General features: G+C 49.9%; 1 protein-coding gene across 1 annotated transcript in view; it reads right to left on the bottom strand.

The window, feature by feature from the left end:
* LOC115464350 overlaps positions 1–19,679 on the bottom strand; it is a 120,526-nt gene that overhangs the window by 91,924 nt on the left and 8,923 nt on the right. Inside the window, exons 3-5 of the mRNA XM_030194738.1 lie at positions 11,364–11,606; positions 9,075–9,317; positions 6,425–6,447 (exon numbers count right to left, since the gene is read on the bottom strand). Of these exons, the coding sequence (XP_030050598.1) occupies positions 6,425–6,447; positions 9,075–9,317; positions 11,364–11,606 (509 nt within the window). The remainder of the gene's footprint in view (positions 1–6,424; positions 6,448–9,074; positions 9,318–11,363; positions 11,607–19,679) is intronic.

The raw sequence follows: 19,679 nt of genomic DNA, 5'->3' as shown, positions 1-19,679 counted from the left end.
AGGAATATGTTAAAGAAGAGGTGCATGTTTGACTAGATATGTAGAACTCACACTTTGGAAAAGAACAGCTGTGCCAGCTCTGTTGTACAGAAGCAGTAAAAAGTGGATTAAAATCTCAATGCTTGCACAGTTTGACTTCAGTAACAAACTTTTTGAAGTGAGGCAAAAGGACAATTAACCACCGGATCATGAGACTTTAAGAAACATGGAACGATCTACTTATTATAAGAATTAGTCTTAAAATTTGATGTATGAGTGGGATGTTTGTATGATAGAGTATGGTGTGTATGTTGAAAATTTTTTTTTAAATATTGGAACAGCATAGTGAGTAAGATTTTTTCAAGATTAGAAAGGTTAAAAGTAACTTAATAAAGATTGGTGATATAAAGAATAATAGTTGTTTGAGAATTTGTATAATATACTAAGTACAACTAGTAAGTGGAAGTATACCCAATGAATAACAGTGATTTTTTTTTGTATATAGATGCAATGGTGGCATCAGGCCATTAGGTGGAGTAGTTGAGGAGTTAGTGGCACCATCAGGCCACCATCATCTGCTGAATGGAGAGGAATTGAGTACCCAGTGCTAGAGAGGGCCTAGACATAGGCGGTCGGTGGCCCAACTGTTTGGGGAGGCTAAGGGGGTGGGGTTTGGGGCGGGGCCAGGGGCAGGGCTTACATCCATAATTGTCTGACAACACACAGAAAAAAATTAAGTAAAAATAAAATAATCAAAATCAATACCTTTTATTCAATTTAGATATTAGATATGTATCATATGTCAAAGAATAAAGTGGTTGCTCAAAGCATATACTAACCACAATTGCTCAACTGCAAAACACTATGCACAACTTTGTGCAAAAACACACTCATAACCTTACTTTACCATAAATATTACACTGGGCAGACCTAATATAACATAACATAGTAACATATAACATAGTAGATGACGACAGAAAAAGACCTGTACGGTCTATCCAGTCTGCCCAACAAGATAAACTCATATATGCTACTTTTTATTTGTACCTGTCCTCTTCAGGGCACAGACCGTATAAGTCTGCCCCGCACTATCCCGCCTCCCACCAACTGGCTCTGGCACAGACCGTATAAGTCTACCCATCACTACCCCCTCCTCCCAACCACCAGTCCTGCCTCCCACCACCGGCTCTGGCACAGACCGTATAAGTCTGCCCATCACTATCCCCTCCTTCAAACCACCAGTCCCGCCTTCCACCAACGGCTCTGGCACAGACCGTATAAGTCTGCCCAGCACTAGCCCCGCCTCCCCGCACCTGCTCTGCTACCCAATCTCGGCTAAGCTCCTGAGGATCTATTCCTTCTGAACACTATTGCCAGGTGGGCGGTTTTACCGCCTAATTGGGCGGTTTTCTGCGACCCGCCGCGGGAAATTTTTCCAGCGGCGGGTTGCGGTTTTTTGGGCTTCTTTTTTGTCTTTTGGGCGGTTTTTTGGCATTTTTTTCGGCCGCGGGGGACGGGGTTAGTGACGTTCTGGGCGGGGCCAATGACGGGGGAGGCGGGGCCGATGACGGCGGGGGCGGGGTTGATGACGGGGGAGGCGGGGGTGATGACGCGGGGTGGGGGTGTCAGGGGCGGGGTTTGAGTTTGGGCGGGTTTTGGGCTGGATTTAGGCTGGTTTGGGTGGGAAAAAAATTTTCCACCTGGCAACCCTGCTTCTGAACAGGATTCCTTTATGTTTATCCCACGCATGTTTGAATTCCGTTACCGTTTTCCTCTCCACCACTTCCCGTGGGAGGGCATTCCAAGCATCCACCACTCTCTCCGTGAAAAAATACTTCCAATATACCACCATACGGAAAATGCAGACCATCAACAATATGAAACAAGGGATCATAATATCACAATTCTCATGTAGAGCCAAAAAACACCCTTGTAGGGTGGCTAGTGTTCACAATGAGCTCCTTTTATTAACGACCATATGTAGATCCTTCAAGAGGTAGTGTGTCATGATTTAGGCTCTACACCCTTTCTGATGTTTTGGTGCCACCTCAGTAAGGCCAACACACAATCTCTCCACTGCAAAACACTATACACAAACTTGTGCAAAACCACACTCATAACCTTACCAAACCATAACAGCACTAATTCCAAGGACAGGACAAGCTACAACCTTATGCGTGGAAAGGCAGAACTATAATTACACCTGGCTCTAAAACACCAGTACACAACAGGGGCGTAGCCAGACTTGCGTGGGAGGGGGCACATTTTAGCCCCCCCCCCCGCCGCCGCTGCCCCCTCCCGCTGCCATCGTCGCCCCCCCCCCCCCCCGCCGTCTCTGCCGACCCCCCTCCCGCCGCGAACCCGCCCCTGCCGCCGCCTACCTTCTGTTTTGCTGGCGGGGGACCCCACTCCCCGCCAGCTGACGTGTTCTCCCGTAAAACGCAGCAGCCGGCACTGGCAGAGAAAAGTCTTCTTCCTCGCATGCTGTTCTCTGAGTCTGACAGCCTGCACGTACAACATGCAGGCGTCAGCAAGCGAGGATGATGACTTTTCTCTGCCAGTGCAGGCTGCTGAATTTTACGGGAGAAGACGTCGGCTGGCGGGGAGTGGGGTCCCCCGCCAGCAAAACGGAAGGTAGGCGGCGGCGGGGGCGGGTTCGCCGGGAGGGGGGTCCCCACGGAAATCTACGGGGGCCAAGGCCCCCTCAGGCCCCACGTAGCTACGCCACTGGTACACAACCTAGTGAAACAAAACAAAAAGGGCTGCAAATACTACACGCTAGCAGAATACTGCATCTTGATCACACATGAAAAACACATGACACAACAGATATGAAGGCAAAATACTGAACTGGAAAGCTATCTCAAGAAGTCAGACTCAGCATGCAGTAATACTAGAAAAATTGAAACTTGCATGCAAAATATCACAGATGCACAGTCCCAGGGTCCCCCCTCCCTCACCTCCCTCACAGACAGTTCAAGGGTCCCCCCTCCCTCACAGACAGTTCCAGGGTCCTCCCTCACAGTTCCAGGGTCCATCCTCCCTCCCTCCCTCCCTCCCTCCCCCCCTCACAGCAGTTCCAGGGTCCCCCCTCCCTCACAGACAGTTCCAGGGTCCTCCCTCACAGTTTCAGGGTCCATCCTCCCTCCTCCCTCCCCCCTCACAGACAGTTCCAGGGTCCCCCCTCCCTCACAGACAGTTCCAGGGTCCCCACACTCTCCCTCCCTCCCTCCCTCCCTCCCAGACAGTTCCAGGGTCCCCCCCCTCACAGACAGTTCTAGGGCCCCCCTCCCTCCCTCACTCACAGACAGTTCCAGGGTCCCCCTCCCTCACACCAGTTCCAGGGTCCCCCCCTCACAGACAGTTCCAGGGTCCCCCTTCCCTCCCTCTCTCCCTCACAGACAGTTCCAGGGTCCCCCCTCCCTCACAGACAGTGCCAGGGTCCTCCCTCACAGACAGTTCCAAGGTCCCCTCCCTTTGAGTTCCAGGCTTCCTGCAAATTTTAAATGTCATCTATCATACCTCGTTGGTGTTAGAGCAGCAGAAAAAGCATTGCAGGCTGGGCTCCGTGCTTTAGTTGTTTTGCCTTCTCTCTGTCTCTCAGCTCTGGCCCGCCCTTGCAGAAACAGGAAATGAGGGCAGGCCAGAGCTGAGAGAGAGAGAGAAGGCAAAACAACTAAAGCACGGAGCCCAGCTTGCAATGCTTTTTCTGCTGCTCTAACACCGTATGATAGATTACGTTTAAAATTTGGAGGAAGCCTGGAACTCGAAGGGAGGAGGGCGAGAGGAAACGAATTTGACTTCCGGTGGGTGGAATATTGGGGGTGCTCGAGCACCCACGGAGTTGGCGCCTATGACTGCAGGGAGGGAGTGAGAGGAATAGACGCTGCATGGGGGGGGGGGGGGGGGAGATGAGAGAGAGAGACGCTTGGGGCTTGCGGCTGGGGAGGCTTAGCCTCCCAAGCCTCTTATACCAGGCGCCTATGGGCCTAGACATGCTCAGGCAAGACCAAACCTAGGCCTCCAAGCAGTCTGTAGATCTGTGCTTGCCCATGGGTCAACACGCTTGATGTGGTGGGCAACGCCAGCAGCAGAGTCAGCGCCAGTGGGTGGAGCCTTATGCAACTGCACTGTCCAAGGAGGCTTTGGTAACACGGTACTCAGTGCCCACCTTCATTGTCAGTGCGTCGGCAAGCTCAGTGTGGAGGGCAACGCTGGAGGTGCAGACACTTCAAACGACGCTGCTCCTCCATCCCTGAGGAAGAACCGAGCACAGGCAACACCACCGGCTAAGACAAGTAGAACTGAGACAAGACCTTGGGTAGAAAGGACGGGACTGTACGTAACACCACTCGATCCTTACAGAACTTCAAAAACAGTGACCTTGAGCGTGAAATCCTTCACCATACAGGAAGACAAAGACTGGAAGGGAGGCTTCATAAGGACCGAGAGCACCAAATTACGATCCCAACGAGGAAAGTTAAACCAACAGGGAGGACAAAGGAGGTTCGCCCCCTACAAAAACCTTATCACGTTCAGATGGCTCGCTAGTGACATCCCATGAACTCGCCCTCAAAAACAACTGCACTGTCCGAAGAAGCTGCAGTGGCGTGCTTTGTGGCTTGTAGTTGCCATGGAGATAGGCCACCCAGCCCTGCCTTTTCAACTAAGAAGAACCAAACAGAGAGCTTTGCAGACCAGGGCTGTCACATAATTATGAGTACTAGAGACATGGTAAAAGGAAAGAATTCTTTAAAAATATCAGCTTATGTGAACCATGTGGCTGTGCTGATGGGAGCAAGTTGTTGCACTTTGAGCACTGCAGTGGATATCACGATAAACTTGGTGTATATATCATACATTAGAGGAAAACTTATACAGAAAATATATAGCACTTTTTGTACAACTTGCTGTTCATCTTTTATCCCACATTTTCTTAGCTTGTGTCAAGGCTGATTGAAAACAACTTATCTCAAGGTTACTTGTTCAAGATTGCAAAAAAGCAGAAGTGACAGACGAAAGGCAGGATGTTCCTAGCCGACCACAAGAAGACATAATATTAGAAAACAGCCTTAGCTACGCTTTGTACATGACACAGGAACAGGGTAGAGAGTGGATAGAATATTCTGGAACATGGGTGGAATTAATGAGAAATGATTGGTGGCAAGAGATAGAGAGGAATATGAGAGGAATGGGCCAGACAGACAGAAACCTATAAAACAGGGAACCACCCTTAGCCAGGGGGGCATAGTCCAGGAGGTAGTTAGGGAGCTGATTATCACCTAGCATCCCACTTATAACCGTTGTACTTTTGTATTTCAGTAGCCGCTTGCTTTCACTCTGCTCATGCTTTGATGATTGTCTGCCGTTGAAGTAAGAAAATAAATAGATTCTTGTTGAACTGACAACCGGTTGTGTGGGAATCATTTGGGTAAGATGGTGAGTGACTGTTGAGGTGGGCTGGTCCCACCTGGAACAGGCGCCTGCCCTCAGCCTTCTGTGTGTCGGCAAGCTTGGCATGATGGGCGGCACTGAAGGCAGAGCAGAGGCTGGGGAGAAGTTCAGAAGTTCCTGGCTGCGAGGAGATAGAGCAGCTAGAGAAAAGCTGATGCCGAAAGAGCTGCCGCGGCACGGTGGAGTCAGCACAACCGAACCTGCAGTGGATCTCAAGCCCCAGCTGCCATTCTCGCTGCCTGAGGGATAGGTCCTCCCTATCTGCAGGTTTTGCAAATAGAGAGACTCGCCAAACGGGGAGATCACTTGAGATGACAGTCTGTTCCAGAAGAGATCTGCCTTTCTGAAGCATCATTCTTCATGGCTGATCAGAGGGTGCCACTCTAGGAAGTGACAGGGTGGGTCCAGCGGACAGGGGCAGGAACCTGGGACCCATAACTAAGGCAATCCATTGCTGGTAGAGGCTCTCATGATGTCAAATGCCTGAGTGCAAAAGGCTAGTTGATGGGAAAGCAGAAATAATTTATTTCTAACAGTAAGGAAAAAAAAAAGCAAGGAAGAAGAGAAGGGTTTAGAAGGAGAGCAGGAGGATCCATCCATCTGGCCGGGCAGACAGAACAGACTAGAGAGGAAAAGGGCAAGCACGATGATTAGAGGCATCCTGCAAATGATCAGAAAGGGCTTTTCCATGCTTTTCTGAGCTCTAGGAGAGCTAATGTGTCTATGGCTCTGTCCATAGAAAACTGCCAATATAGGGCGAAAAAAAGGGAGATCCAAGATGGAGTTGGGAAGAAAGTTCTGTGATTCTCCTCCATTTCTTTCCCTTCATTCCTCAGACCTCAGTTCTCCTCCTCCTCATTCAGTCCCACCTCCTTCTCTCTCATTCTCAATCCCACTTCTCCCTCCCTCTCATCAATCAATGAATTCCCTTCTTTCACACACAGAACAGAAAGAAAGAAATCATCCAGCCACATAGAAAATTAACTTGTACCTGCTCAGAGCATCTTTCATATCCTAAAGGAGAAATGAGACAGAGAATATAATTTCTAAGTTAGATTTCACAGTTTATGAGAACACATTATACACTTTACAGCTCTGTGCAATCACACAACAGCCTGTGCATAGAGAAAAGAAACTTTAAGCACTGCAACAGGATTATCCCTCCTGCTTCCCACAGACAGGGAGCAGTTTGCTAAGGGGCCGGACACTGGGAGCTGCATGGGAAGGAATAAGGAGAGAGGTTTGATGGGTTTTCTTATAAGAGGCCAGACCCAGACAGAATGAGGCTCTGATTTTCTACTTCACAGGATGAAGCTGTGGGTCAGGGCTGGGTCTCATCTCTTACGGTAACTCAACTGCATTACTGGACATGATGCAGCAGTGCCAGGGATCATCAAGTCTATTCCCCACTGCACATCCAACCCACATGCATTTTAATCATGCAAGAAAGAAGGACCAACATGCTAGGATAATGTTGTGACCTGCCCTTACTCTGCCTTCCCTTCGTCCCTTTTCTATAAAGACACTATCAGGCTATTCAGATGGATTTTGGACCCAATATTATCTGTACAAGGGCTTAAAATCCACCGATAGGGGATTATTCATTCAGGGCTGGATTCAGTAAATTGCACTCAAAAATAGGTACAAGAAAAACCAAAAAAGGAAACCAATCCTCAGTGGCGTTCCTAGGGTGGCTGACACCCGGGGCGGATCACCGATGTGCTCCCCCCCCCACCGGGTGCAGCACGACACCCCCCCCCCCCCGGCGAAAAGACACTCCCCCCCCCCGGGTGCAGCGCAACACTTCCCCCCCCGGCGAAAGGACACCCCCCCTCCGAGTGCATTTTTACCTGCTGGGGAGGTGCCGCCCGCCTGTCGGCTTCGCTCGTTCCCTGCTCCCTCTGCCCCGGAACAGGAAGTAACCTGTTCCGGGGCAGAGAGAGCAGGGAACTAGCATTGCCGACAGACGCACAGCACCCCCCAGCGGCGTGCACCCAGGGCGGACCACCCCCACCGCCCCCCCTTAGTACGCCACTGCCAATCCTTCCACAAGAAAAGCGATGGAGCAAAGAAAAGAGTGAAAATGGGGGCGGCCTGACCATTAGGCCACCTGAGGCGGGGGCCTCAGGTGGCACTCTTCAGGAAGCGGCATCTCCCCCTTCCTTCCTCCACCCCGTTCGCGGTATTTACCTGTTGTTTCATCATGTTCCAAAAGCCAGCGGTGCCAGCGATTCCCAAACACTGCCCTGCCGCCAGCATCTGCCTCTTCTCTTTACTGCGACTGCCTCTCTGATGTAACTTCCTGTTTCGTCAGAGGCTCAGGCAGCTACAGTAAAGGGAAGAGGCGGGTGCTGGCGGCAGGGCAGCGTATGGGAATCACTGCCGGCTTTTGGAACGTGACGAAACAACAAGGTAAACACTGCGAATGGGGTAGAGGAAGGAAGGGGGGCAGCATCTCGGCCTGGAGGCCACAAACCAGTTCCAAGATGGCCAATGACAAATGTTATTCTTCAGCTGTAGTATACAGGGTGCGCTGACAAGATGTACCCGACACGGGCCATGTTTTGGTACACAGGCCTTCGTGCTACCGATGTCTTCATTTTATGCATTATTGTGAAGAATATACCCAGCCAGTTTGTATAGACTGCTCACTAATTGACAGGACCCCTGACGAAGGCCTGTGTGCTGAAACACGGCCGGTGTCGGATACATCTTGTCAGTGCACCCTGTATACTACAACTCAAAAATAGATGCCAGGAAAAATCCATGCCAAGCTATTCTAAAAAGGGCACTCTGGGCTTTTTAAAGAATTACACTTAGTACGGTTTCCTGTGCCTGAAGACTTATAGAACACCCCGACCCACCCATGCCTCTCCCATGGCCACATCCCCTTTGGGTTACACATGAGACACCAGTGGCGTATCTAAGGAGGGGGGCCATGGGGCCCTGGACCCCCCAAAATTGTCTCCGAGCCCCCCCCCCCCCCAGTTTGGCTGGTGAGGGTCCCCAAACCCCACCAGCTAAAGCGTTTGTCCCCTGTTTATCTCACATTGCCTGGCGCCCTGTCCTGTTTTCAGTCGCTGTGCATGATCAGTTTCATTAAAATGAGCTTGCACAGCGACTGAAAACAGGACAGGGTGCCAGGCAATGTGAGACCAGTGCGGGACAAATGCTTTAGCTGGTGGGGGTTTGGGACCCCCAGCAGCCAAGGTACCATCGCAGTGGCGGTGAGGGGGGAGCAGCGGTGGGGGACGGAGGTGGTGGCAGGGTAGCTGCCGTGGGGGAAGGGCTGGAAGTGGCGGCAGGAGGGCGGCCAAAATGTGCCCCCCCACCTTGGGCTCTGGCCCCCCCTCCCATCGAGGTCTGGCTACACCCCTGTGAGACACTTTGAGCATACAGCATTATAGAATAGAATCTAGGCAGATGCATGTATAAATTCAAATGAGTGCCAATTATCGCCAGGTCGTTAACTAATTCACCCAAATGTGGGGTCACTGTCCACCAGTGAACCATACGTTTCCTTCAATATTGGCCCACATATTAATATGGTCACTGCCACTGCTTTATAGAGACCCCAGAGAAAACAACAGAAATACACAACAGATCTGTAACTTCCTTAGAAATATATTTGTTAATGTCACCTTCACTAACTCAGAGTCTGGCTTCTCTCTCTTCATCTCTGTCGTCTCCTCTATTTCGGAGATCAACTGCGTGAGGCAGGAGCTTTGCTTTTCTAGCAGGGTCACATTTTCTCTGATTTTCTGGAGAATCATCTTTTCTTCCTCCTCCATACTCCAGAGAAGGATCTGCTTCTCTTTATTCAGAAACTGGCGCATCTCCTCAAACTCAGACTCAACTTTCTGTCTTTTGATCTCTGCCTCTCTCTGGATTAACGAAAAGAGACAAATGTCAGTAACAAGGAAGTGGTATTGCACAGAGCTGTGAACCGGGTGCAGCGTCATCATCTCCCGGGTGCAGCACGACCCCCCACCCCCCCCCCCCCCCCACTGAGTGCAGCATCGTTCCCCCCTCCGGGTGCATTCTTCTTACCTGCTGGGGTGCTGGGAGCAGCCGGTCGGCTGTCAGCTCTGCCGGTTCCCTGCTCCCTCTGCCCCGGAAGTAACAGCAGAGAAAGCAAGGAACCGGCAGAGCTGTCAGCTGCTCCCTGCACTAGGGTTACCATATTTGCTCCACCCAAAAAGAGGACACATGCCCCACCCCGCCCCACCACCCAACCCGCCCGCCCTACCACACCCTCCGTCCCGCCCCCTGTCACACACCCCTGCCCCCATCACCCCCCCTAAGGGTGTTCTATCCTCCCCTCCTCTTACTGTACTGCCCTGGTGGTCTAATGAGCTCTTCGGGGCAGGAAAGAGCCCCCTCTTCCCTGCCCGGAACGGCTGCAGAGTCTTTCTTGCTCCCTCCCATATCGGCACCGATTCAAAATGGCCACCGACTGTGACCTTGCAAGAGTTCAGCAGAAGTCTCGCGAAGCCGCTTCAACTCTCGGCGGCCATTCTGAATTGGCGCCAGGACCACAGTCAGTAAACAACAGTCTGCAGGTGCTCCGGGCAGGAAAGAGGAGGCTCTTTCCTGCCTCAAAGAGGTCACTAGACCACCAGGGCAGTACAGTAAGGGGAGGGGAGGATAGGACACCACTAGGCCCGCAAATCCGGACAAACAGGAAGGCTGGCAAAACCCGCCCAGTTGCCCGGCCATGTCCTCAAAAAGAGGACATTTCCGGGTAAAACAGGCCATATGGTAACCCTACCCTGCACCCGGGACAGACCACCCCCACCGCCCTGCCCTCAGTATGCTGCTGAATGTTATGGCAGGACTGGTGCAAGGGTACTGGACACAATAAGCGAATCTTCAGCCTTGAGCCCTCTGACCCTGACCCCAATTTACCAGTGGTGGTTCGGTCACAGTGCTTCCTCCTTTAACAGTGGTGAATCCAGTACAGCCTCCCTCCTCTCCTCTCCTCTCATCACCTCACTCTCTTCCCAGCAACTTTAATGTTTAATGATGAGCAGGCCAAAGCAGCTTACAATCCAAAGAAATACGTACTGGCTGATATTTGAAGTGATTTAAGTGGCCAGGAGAGCAGTGGCTTGTTCATCACCCGCAGCCCCCCCCCTCCCGACACATCACCCAGAAGCATAGCTAGGTGGGTTGCCAGGGGAGCACCCGCTCCTCCCAAAGGGACTTCTGACGGCGCCTATTTTTCACGTGATGTCGCGTTCAAAATACATCCTGGCACCATCAGCAGTCTCCTCTCCGCTTCCCCGCACCCTCAACTTAGCTATGCTTCTGGCATGACATCCCCCCCCCCCCCCAAAGTGCATCACCTGACCTTTCCTCCCAGCAAGGGGATGCGCGGAGCAGGTGCGCAGCTGTCGGCTCTGCCCCTGCCCAGGAAGTAACGTTGTCTGCTGCCGCCCCATGATCGCTGATGCTGCCACCCCCAATCTTGCCACTCTTCCCCCACCCCCACCCCCCCGATCGCTGTGCAACAGGATTGAATTGAAATACCTTGGCTGGTGGGGATCCCGAGGCCCCGCCTGCAGAAAACGTCTTCCTCCAGCGCTGACTGCCTGCCCCTGCCAAAATGTGCCCCCCTACCTTGGGCTCTGGCCCCCCTTCCCATCGAGGTCTGGCTACACCCCTGTGAGACACTTTGAGCATACAGCATTATAGAATAGAATCTAGGCAGATGCATGTATAAATTCAAATGAGTGCCAATTATCGCCAGGTCGTTAACTAATTCACCCAAATGTGGGGTCACTGTCCACCAGCGAACCATACGTTCCCTTCAATATTGACCCACATATAATATGGTCACTGCCACTGCTTTATAGAGACCCCAGAGAAAACAACAGAAATACACAACAGAACTGTAGCTTCCTTAGAAATATATTTGTTAATGTCACCTTCAGTAACTCAGAGTCTGGCTTCTCTCTCTTCATCTCTGTCGTCTCCTCTGTCTCGGAGATCAACTGCGTGAGGCAGGAGCTTTGCTTTTCTAGCAGGGTCACATTTTCCCTGATTTTCTGGAGAATCATCTTTTCTTCCTCCTCCAGACTCCAGAGAAGGATCTGCTTCTCTTTATTCAGAAACTGGTGCAACTTCTCAAACTCAGACTCAGCTTTCTGTCTTTTGATCTCTGCCTCTCTCTGGATTAACAAAAAGAGACAAATGTCAGTAACAAGGAAGTGGTATTGTTGCACAGAGCTGTGACTTGAATAAGAAATCTCTAATGTTACCAGTGGTAAACTGCCACCAGGGGCGGATCGCCGCTGTGCCCCCCCCCCCCCCGGGTGCAGTGTCATCATCTCTGGGGTGCAGCAAGACCCCCCTCCCTCACTGGGTGCAGTGTCATTCCCCCCTCTGGGTGCATTCTTCTTACCTGCTGGGGTGCTGGGAGCAGACATGCGGCTGTCAGCTCTGCTGGTTCCCTGCTCCCTCTGCCCCAGAAGTAACAGCAGAGGAAGCAGGGAACTGGCAGAGCTGTCAGCTGCTCCCTGCACTAGGGTTACCATATTTGCTCCCTCCAAAAAGAGGACACATACCCGCCCGCCACACAACTCACCCCGCCCCTGTCACACACCCCGCCCCCATCACCCCCCTAAGGGTGTCCTCCCCTCCCCTTACCTTACTGTACTGCCCTGGTGGTCTAGTGACCTCTTTGGGACAGGAAAGAGCCCCCTCTTCCCTGCCCGGAATGGCTGCCAAGACTGTCTTGCTCCCTCCCGTATCGGCGCCGATTCAAAATGGCTGCCGACTGTGACCTTGCAAGACTTCTGCAGAAGTCTTGCGACGCGAGGCCGCTTCAACTCTCGGTGGCCATTTTGAATCGGCACCGGGACTGGAGTCAGTAAACAACAGTCTGCAGGTGCTCCGGGCAGGAAAGAGGGGGCTCTTTCCTGCCCCAAAGAGGTCACTAGACCACCAGGGCAGTACAGTAAGGAGAGGGGAGGATAGGACACCACTAGGCCCACAAATTCGGACAAACAGGAAGGCTGGCAAAACCCGCCCGGTTGCCCGGCCATGTCCTCAAAAAGAGGACATGTCTGGGTAAAACCGGCCATAATGGTAACCCTACCCTGCACCCTGAATATTATTGTTATTTGGTTGAAGGCCTGAGACTGGTTCAGGATCTAAAATGAGAAAAAAAACCTTACAGGCCCATAACTCTAACCTGAACTCCAGTGTGACTGCAGAACTCATTATCTGTTGTGACATCTTGAAACAGCAGAATGAGGGAGGGGCGTGAGAGAGAAAGAACAGAGTAACATGGTTTAGCAACATTGTGTTCCATTGTGGTCACAGATGTTCTTGAAAAACAGAACTGAGATGGCTTCACAGGAAGAAGACTAGGTGTCACAGAAAGTGATTTTGAGGAAGTTGAAGCAGGCGGGCATAGTGATGTAAAAAGACAATAGTGACGGAAAAAGACAGATCTAATGATGTAAAATGCCCTGCATAATCTACTGTAATTACAGATTGTACGGGGGGGGGGGGGGGGGGGGGAGAGACAGAAACAGTCAATACCTTTAGTTGTATTGCTTGCTGTCCCCCCCCCCCGATGAGAACTGCTGATTTGGCTTGTACCTGGTAAATAAAATTGAGCTGTACTTCTTATCACAAATGGTGTTCTGTAAATTGTACTTACAGAGCAATGACTAATTGTAATTATACCTGGTGGATAAGAAATAAAAGATACCTGCTCATACTTCTAATTATATTTGGTATGTCTTCTTGGTTGATTCAGACCTAAGTGCACAAGCTCCATGAAATTTAAGGAGTCAGAAAAGCTGATAGCAGCCTTGGATATTTCTATTCTTTTCTGAGTACTAACAGCTGGTCTATTGTACTGCAGCAGGAATGGAAATACCCTAAAATCTGAACAACCCCTAACCTTACCCTGCACCCCTCCTGCAGTGTGCACCCGGGACAGACCACCCCCACCGCCCTGCCCTCAGTATGCCGCTGAATGTTATAGCAGGACTGGTGCAAGGGTACTGGACACAATAAGCGAATCTTCAGCCTTGAGCCCTCTGACCCTGACCCCAATTTACCAGTGGTGGTTCTGTCACAGTGCTTCCTCCTTTAACAGTGGTGAATCCAGTACAGCCTCCCTCCTCTCCTCTCATCACCTCACTCTCTTCCCAGCAACTTTAATGTTTAATGATGAGCAGTCCAAAGCAGCTTACAATCCAAAGAAATACGTACTGGCTGATATTTGAAGTGATTTAAGTGGCCAGGAGACCAGTGGCTTGTTCATCACCCGCAGCCCCCCCCCCCTCCCGACACATCACCCAGAAGCATAGCTAGGTGGGTCGCCAGGGGAGCAGCCGCTCCTCCCAAAGGGACTTCTGACAGCGCCTATTTTTCACGCAGTGTCTCGTTCAAAACTTACCTCTTCAAACAAGCCTATCCAAACGACCCAACTTAATTTATGAACCTAATCCACACCACTACTTTACCCATACCTCAATCCTTCCCCCCCCCCCACACACACATCTCTTCCTCTTGTCCTACTCTGTACTACCATGTGTCTCAGGATACTTTGTACCCATACATTGTAAGCCGCATTGAACCTGCTATTGAGCGGGAAAGAGCGGGGTATAAATGCTATAAATAAATAAAAATAAAATAAATAAAATGCATCCTGGCACCATCAGCAGTCTCCTCTCCGCTCCCCCGCACCCTCAACTTAGCTATGCTTCTGGCATCACCCCCGCCCCCCCAAAGTGCATCACCTGACCTTTTCTCCCAGCAAGGAGGTGCGCGGTGCAGGTGCGCGGCTGTCGGCTCTGCCCCTGCCCAGAAAGTAACGTTGTCTGCTGCCGCCCCCTGATCACTGATGCTGCTGCCCCCAATCATGCCACTCCCCCCTCCCCGATCACTGTGCAACAGGATTGAATTGAAATACCTTGGCTGGTGGGGATCCCGAGGCCCCGCCTGCAGGAAACCGTCTTCCTCCAGCGCTGACTGCCTGCCCCTGTGGCTGTTTTCCTCTCGGGACATGCTGGGTTTCAAAACTGAGCATGTGCACCTGAGAGGAAAAGAAGCCGCTCAGCAATAGGCAGAAGAGCAGCACTGGAGGAAGCTCCGGGTCCTTCCCAGCCTCCAAGGGGGGGTCCAGCGCTGGAGTTTTCTCTCTTCTGCTCCCGTCGGAATGCAGTCACTAAGGTCCCATCAGGAGAATGAGAGAAAGAGAGAGACCATGACGCCGGGCTCCCCTTGGAGGCCCGGGGAATTCTGCCCCCCCCCCCCATGAAAAGAATCTAGGTGTCATCATTGATGATATGCTGAAACCCTCTGCTCAGTGTGCAGCGGCGTCTAAGAAAACAAATAGAATGTTAGGATTTTTAGGAAAGGAGTGGATGACTTAGGAAGGCAATTATATTGTTCCATGGTACAATCGCACCTCAAATATTGTGTGCAATTCTGGTCAGTGCATCTCAAAAAAAAGATACGGTGGAATAAGAAAAGGTACAGAGAAGGGCGACAAAAATGATAAAGGGGAATGGGATGACTTCCCTATGAGGAAAGGCTAAAGCGGCTATGGCTCTTCAGCTTGGAAAAGAGATGGCTGAGGAAGGGAGATTATGACAGAGGCTTATAAAATACTGACTGGAGTGGAACAGGTAGGTGTGAATTATTTACTCTTTCTAAAAATATTAGGACTAGGGGGCACACAATGAAGCTACTAAGTAGTAAATTGAAAACAAAAGAGAGAAAATATTTCTTCACTCAATGTGTAATTAAACTCTGGAATGTTTTGCCAGAGAATGTGGTCAAAGCAGTTAGAATAGCAGGGTTTAAAAACAGGTTTGGATAATTTCCTAAAAGAAACATCCAAAAGCCATTATTAAAATGGACTTGGGAAAATCCACTGCTTATTTCTAGGATAAGCAGCATAAACTCTGTTTTACTGTTCTGGGATCTTGCCAGGTACTTGTGACCTGGATTGGCCACTGTTGGAAACAGGATACTGATAAGCTAACTGCTTTGACCACATTCTCTGGCAAAGAATTCCAGAGTTTTATTACAGGTTGAGTGAAGAAATATTTCTTCCAACTTGTTTTAAATTTACTACTTAATAGCTTCATTGCATGACCCCTAGTCCTAGTTAGTAATCCCATCTAATTGTTACTCCCTCTCTACAACACTCTCCCTTCCCCCTCTGCAGCAACCATCATAATCTAATAGTTTAATAATGAACTACATGCTCTCCAGAGTAAAGTGTTTCAAAAGAGTGACCGTATCTTCTGATACTTCTTCCACTTGGTTGATCTACCCCTTTGGGCATGTATAACGCTCCATTATTAATAAATGAAAACCACTATTTTTCCACTGAGTGAATGTGGGGGTACTACTACTACTATAAATCCAGTGATCGCCATGATATTAATATACATTTTCATGTAAGAAGAAACCGTTTCCAAAGTAATGTAATTTCACTGCTCGTGTACCTGTTGTTTATATGGGACATGCAGGTCATGAACCATAAAATAGCTGAAAATTATGAGCAAAGCTAGGCCTCTGTGAACAGGCTATGAACAGGTTAAGAGTCACTGAGAAACTAAATAATAAGAATTACACAGAATGTGAATCTCATGTCAGCTTGCCCTTCTGTTGGAGAGACAGGCAGATAAGGAGTCATAACAGAGATATGTGTGGCAGGAGAATGAAGTAACCATGAAAGCAGATAATGAAGAAGACATAACTTTGGTTGCTGGGAAGATGGTTTTTGCAAAGTAGGATAACCTTACTGACCTTACTTATGATATGAAGAACTTCGCTTCTGTAAGATAGAATTTACTAGAATATGCTGACTTTGTACTTCCAATACTAGCCTATGAGAGAAAAGGGTATAAAAGGAGAATCATGGGCAGAGGCAATCAGAGAGCTAATGTCAGAGGTCATGTTTGTGTCCCAGTTGCTGTCTCATATGAGAATTAATTAATTATATTACGTATTCTAATTGTAGTCCTGATTGGTAAGTTTAAAACAATTACTGATTATTCTCATATTACCATAGCCTTCTGTGTCTTTCTGTCTCTCCACCTGGTGGCATTAGGACCATAATCCCTGGAGTGCTGGACATTCCAGGTTACAGGTAACTAGTACCTTTATACCTGGGAGAGGGCAGAAAGATAAACACTGTCCAATACCTGATTTTCAAAGAAATCGAAAGAGCAGTGGGTATAGTGGAAGAAGCTTCCTTAGGGGTCCTTTTACTAAAGTGCGCCAAAAAAATGGGCTGCGCTGGTGTAGAGGCATGTATTGGATGCACGCAGGTTCATTTTTCAGCACACCTGCAAAAAAAAGGCCTTCTTTTTTTTTTGGCCAAAAATGGACGTGCTTCAAAATGAAAATTGGTACATGTCCATTTTGGGCCTGACACCTTACCATCACCCATTGACCTAGCGGTAAGGTCACACGCATTAATTGGGCAGTAATGGTCTACGTGCATACAATGCCGATTACCGTCTGGTTAGCGCAATGCGCCGGAGCTTATTAGACGAGTGTAAAAAAAATGAAATTACCACCCAGGCCACGCTGTAGCCGGGCGGTAGTTAAAAACTGACGCATGTAGGCGCCTACACAGCTTAGTAAAAGGGCCCCTTAGCAAGTGTTCCATAAACATGGCTTTATGTTTCCAAAATCTTTTAATATGTACACAGCTCCAAAATAACAGGGGCATTTTCAAAAGAGAAGGGCGCCCATTTTCCGACACAAATCAAGAGATGGGCGTCCTTCTCTCAGGGTCACCCAAATCGGCATAATTGAAAAGCGATTTTGGGCGTCCCCAACTGCTTTCCGTCGGGGGGATGACCAAAGTTCATGGGGGTGTGTCGGCACCGTAGCGAAGGTGGAACTGGGGCGTGATTAAGAGATGGGCGTCCTCGGCCAATAATGGAAAAAAGAAGGGCGTCCCTGACGAGCACTTGGCCAACTTCACTTGGTCCATTTTTTTTCACGACCAAGCATGAAAAAAGTGCCTGAACTGTCCAGATGACCACCGGAGGGAATCAAGGATGGCCTTCCCTGACTCCGCCAGTGGTCACTAACCCCCTCCCACCCTCAAATAAACAACTTAAAAAAAATTTTTGGCAGCCTCTATGCCAGCCTCAAATGCCATACCCAGCTCCCTGACAGCAGTATGCAGGTCCCTGGAGCAGTTTTAGTGGGTGCAGTGCACCTCGGGCAGGCGGACCAAGGCCCATCCCCCCCTACCTGTTACACTTGTGCTGGTAAATGTGAGCCCTTCAAAACCCACCCGAAACCCACTATACCCACATGTAGGTGCCCCCCTTCACCCCTTAGGGCTATGATAGTGGTGTACAGTTGTGGGGAGTGGGTTTTTTGGGGGGGTTGGGGGGCTCAGCACCGAAGGTAAGGGAGCTATGCACCTGGGAGCAATTTGTGAAGTCCACTGCAGTGCCTCCTAGGGTGCCCAGTTGGTGTCCTGGCATGTGAGGGGGACCAGTGCACTATGAATGCTGGCTCCTCCCACGATCAAATGCCTTGGATTTGGTCATTTTTGAGATGGGCATCCTCGGTTTCCATTATCGCCAAAAACCGGGGATGACCATCTCTAAGGACAACCTAAATGTTGAGATTTGGGCGTCCCTGACCGTATTATTGAAACGAAAGATGGACGGCCATCTTGTTTTGATAATAGCGATTTCTCCACCCCTTCACCGGGATGTCCTTAGAGATGAGTGCCCCCATTCGATTATGCCCCTCTAAGTGTGCCAGGGTTGCATTCAACTCCTTGCATTCCAGACAATCCTGCACAGCATCAATACCCGTTAAAAATGGTGCTGGTACTCAAAGGCCAGGCCACCCTTCAGGGTTGGGGTGATCACTGAGGGCCCCCAGCAACAAGTCACAGAATCTATAACATGGAAAAGGTACTGGTACTCAGTACCCACAAGTACCCCCTCAAAAAAAGCTCTATGAACAATATATAGGCGGAAATAGCAAATAGCACTGTTGTTCTAAGATTGAAATTTGTATCCTTAAATTCAATTCCTCAACATGCATCAGGACACACCCCTGATTGAGTAGAAATGTAGATTCAGAATCCGCCTGTTCGCAACCAATAAGGAACAGAGAAATAGTTTCCATACTGTAAATAATGAACCAGATATAATCCTATTATTTACAGTATGGAAACTATTTCTCGGTTCTTTATTTAAATATTTTTACTGCTGTAATTGTCTATTTCTCATGTCTGATTTATTCTTACTTTACACCGCCTTGAGTGAATTCCTTCAAAAAGGCAGTAAATAAATCCTAATTAATTAACTAATATAACCATGTCCTCCTTCCTTATATGGCATATAATTGTTTAATTAAACTTCTTAAGGTACTAGGGATAATAGATTAATATAAAGAGCTTTAAGATTATCCTATATAATAATTCTCACCTCCAACGTTCTAACCTGCCTGGGACCGTGGATCCCTCGGAGGTGGTCTGCTAGGCAGCATAGAACACACTAACATCAGTGACATCACTGACAGCTGATTCCAAGGCAAGGGGAGGACCTACTCCTCCCCCTGCCTGGGAATCAGCTGTCAGTGCGCCGCTCCCTGCCACTTCGGAGCAAGTGGCAGGGAGCGGGGCAACACAGACCCCCCCCCTCGGCGCATCACCAAAGCACCCCCCCCACCCGAAGAACATCAACACCCCCGCCCCCCACACACACACGTCACTCACTCCCTCCCTCCCATCCCGTTCAAGGCCCCCTTACGCTCCTCCCACCAAGTTCCAAACTCCCCCTCCCTCCGATTTCAACACCCTGCTCCGCGTAACTGACCCTGGACCCCCTGCCGTAATCCTCTCGACACCCCCTTTCTGCAGAAAACCCTCCCCTGCCGCCATCGCATACCTGTGCTGATGACAGCCAAACTTCTCTTCTCGGCTGCGCCGGGGCATTGCTTGATGATCATCTGTTCAAGTTTCTGTGCGTGCGCAGATGCACGCACAGAAACTTGAACAGATGATCATTCAACAAGCATCGCTGGCGCAGACGAGAAGAGAACTTTGGCTGTCTTCAGCACAGGTACGCGACGCCGGTGGGGGAGGGTTTTCTGCGGGAAGGGGGGGTCGAGAGGGTCGCGGCACGGGGGTCCAGGGGTCAGTAATGCGGAGGGGGGGTGTTGAAAATCAGAGAGAGGGGGGTCTGGAACTCGGTGTGAGGGGGCCTTGAACTGGGAGGGAGGGG

The sequence above is a fragment of the Microcaecilia unicolor genome, chromosome 3 (assembly GCF_901765095.1).
Source record: "Microcaecilia unicolor chromosome 3, aMicUni1.1, whole genome shotgun sequence".
In the NCBI taxonomy this organism is placed as follows: domain Eukaryota; kingdom Metazoa; phylum Chordata; class Amphibia; order Gymnophiona; family Siphonopidae; genus Microcaecilia; species Microcaecilia unicolor.
This window is presented reverse-complemented; position numbering and strand designations above follow the sequence as displayed.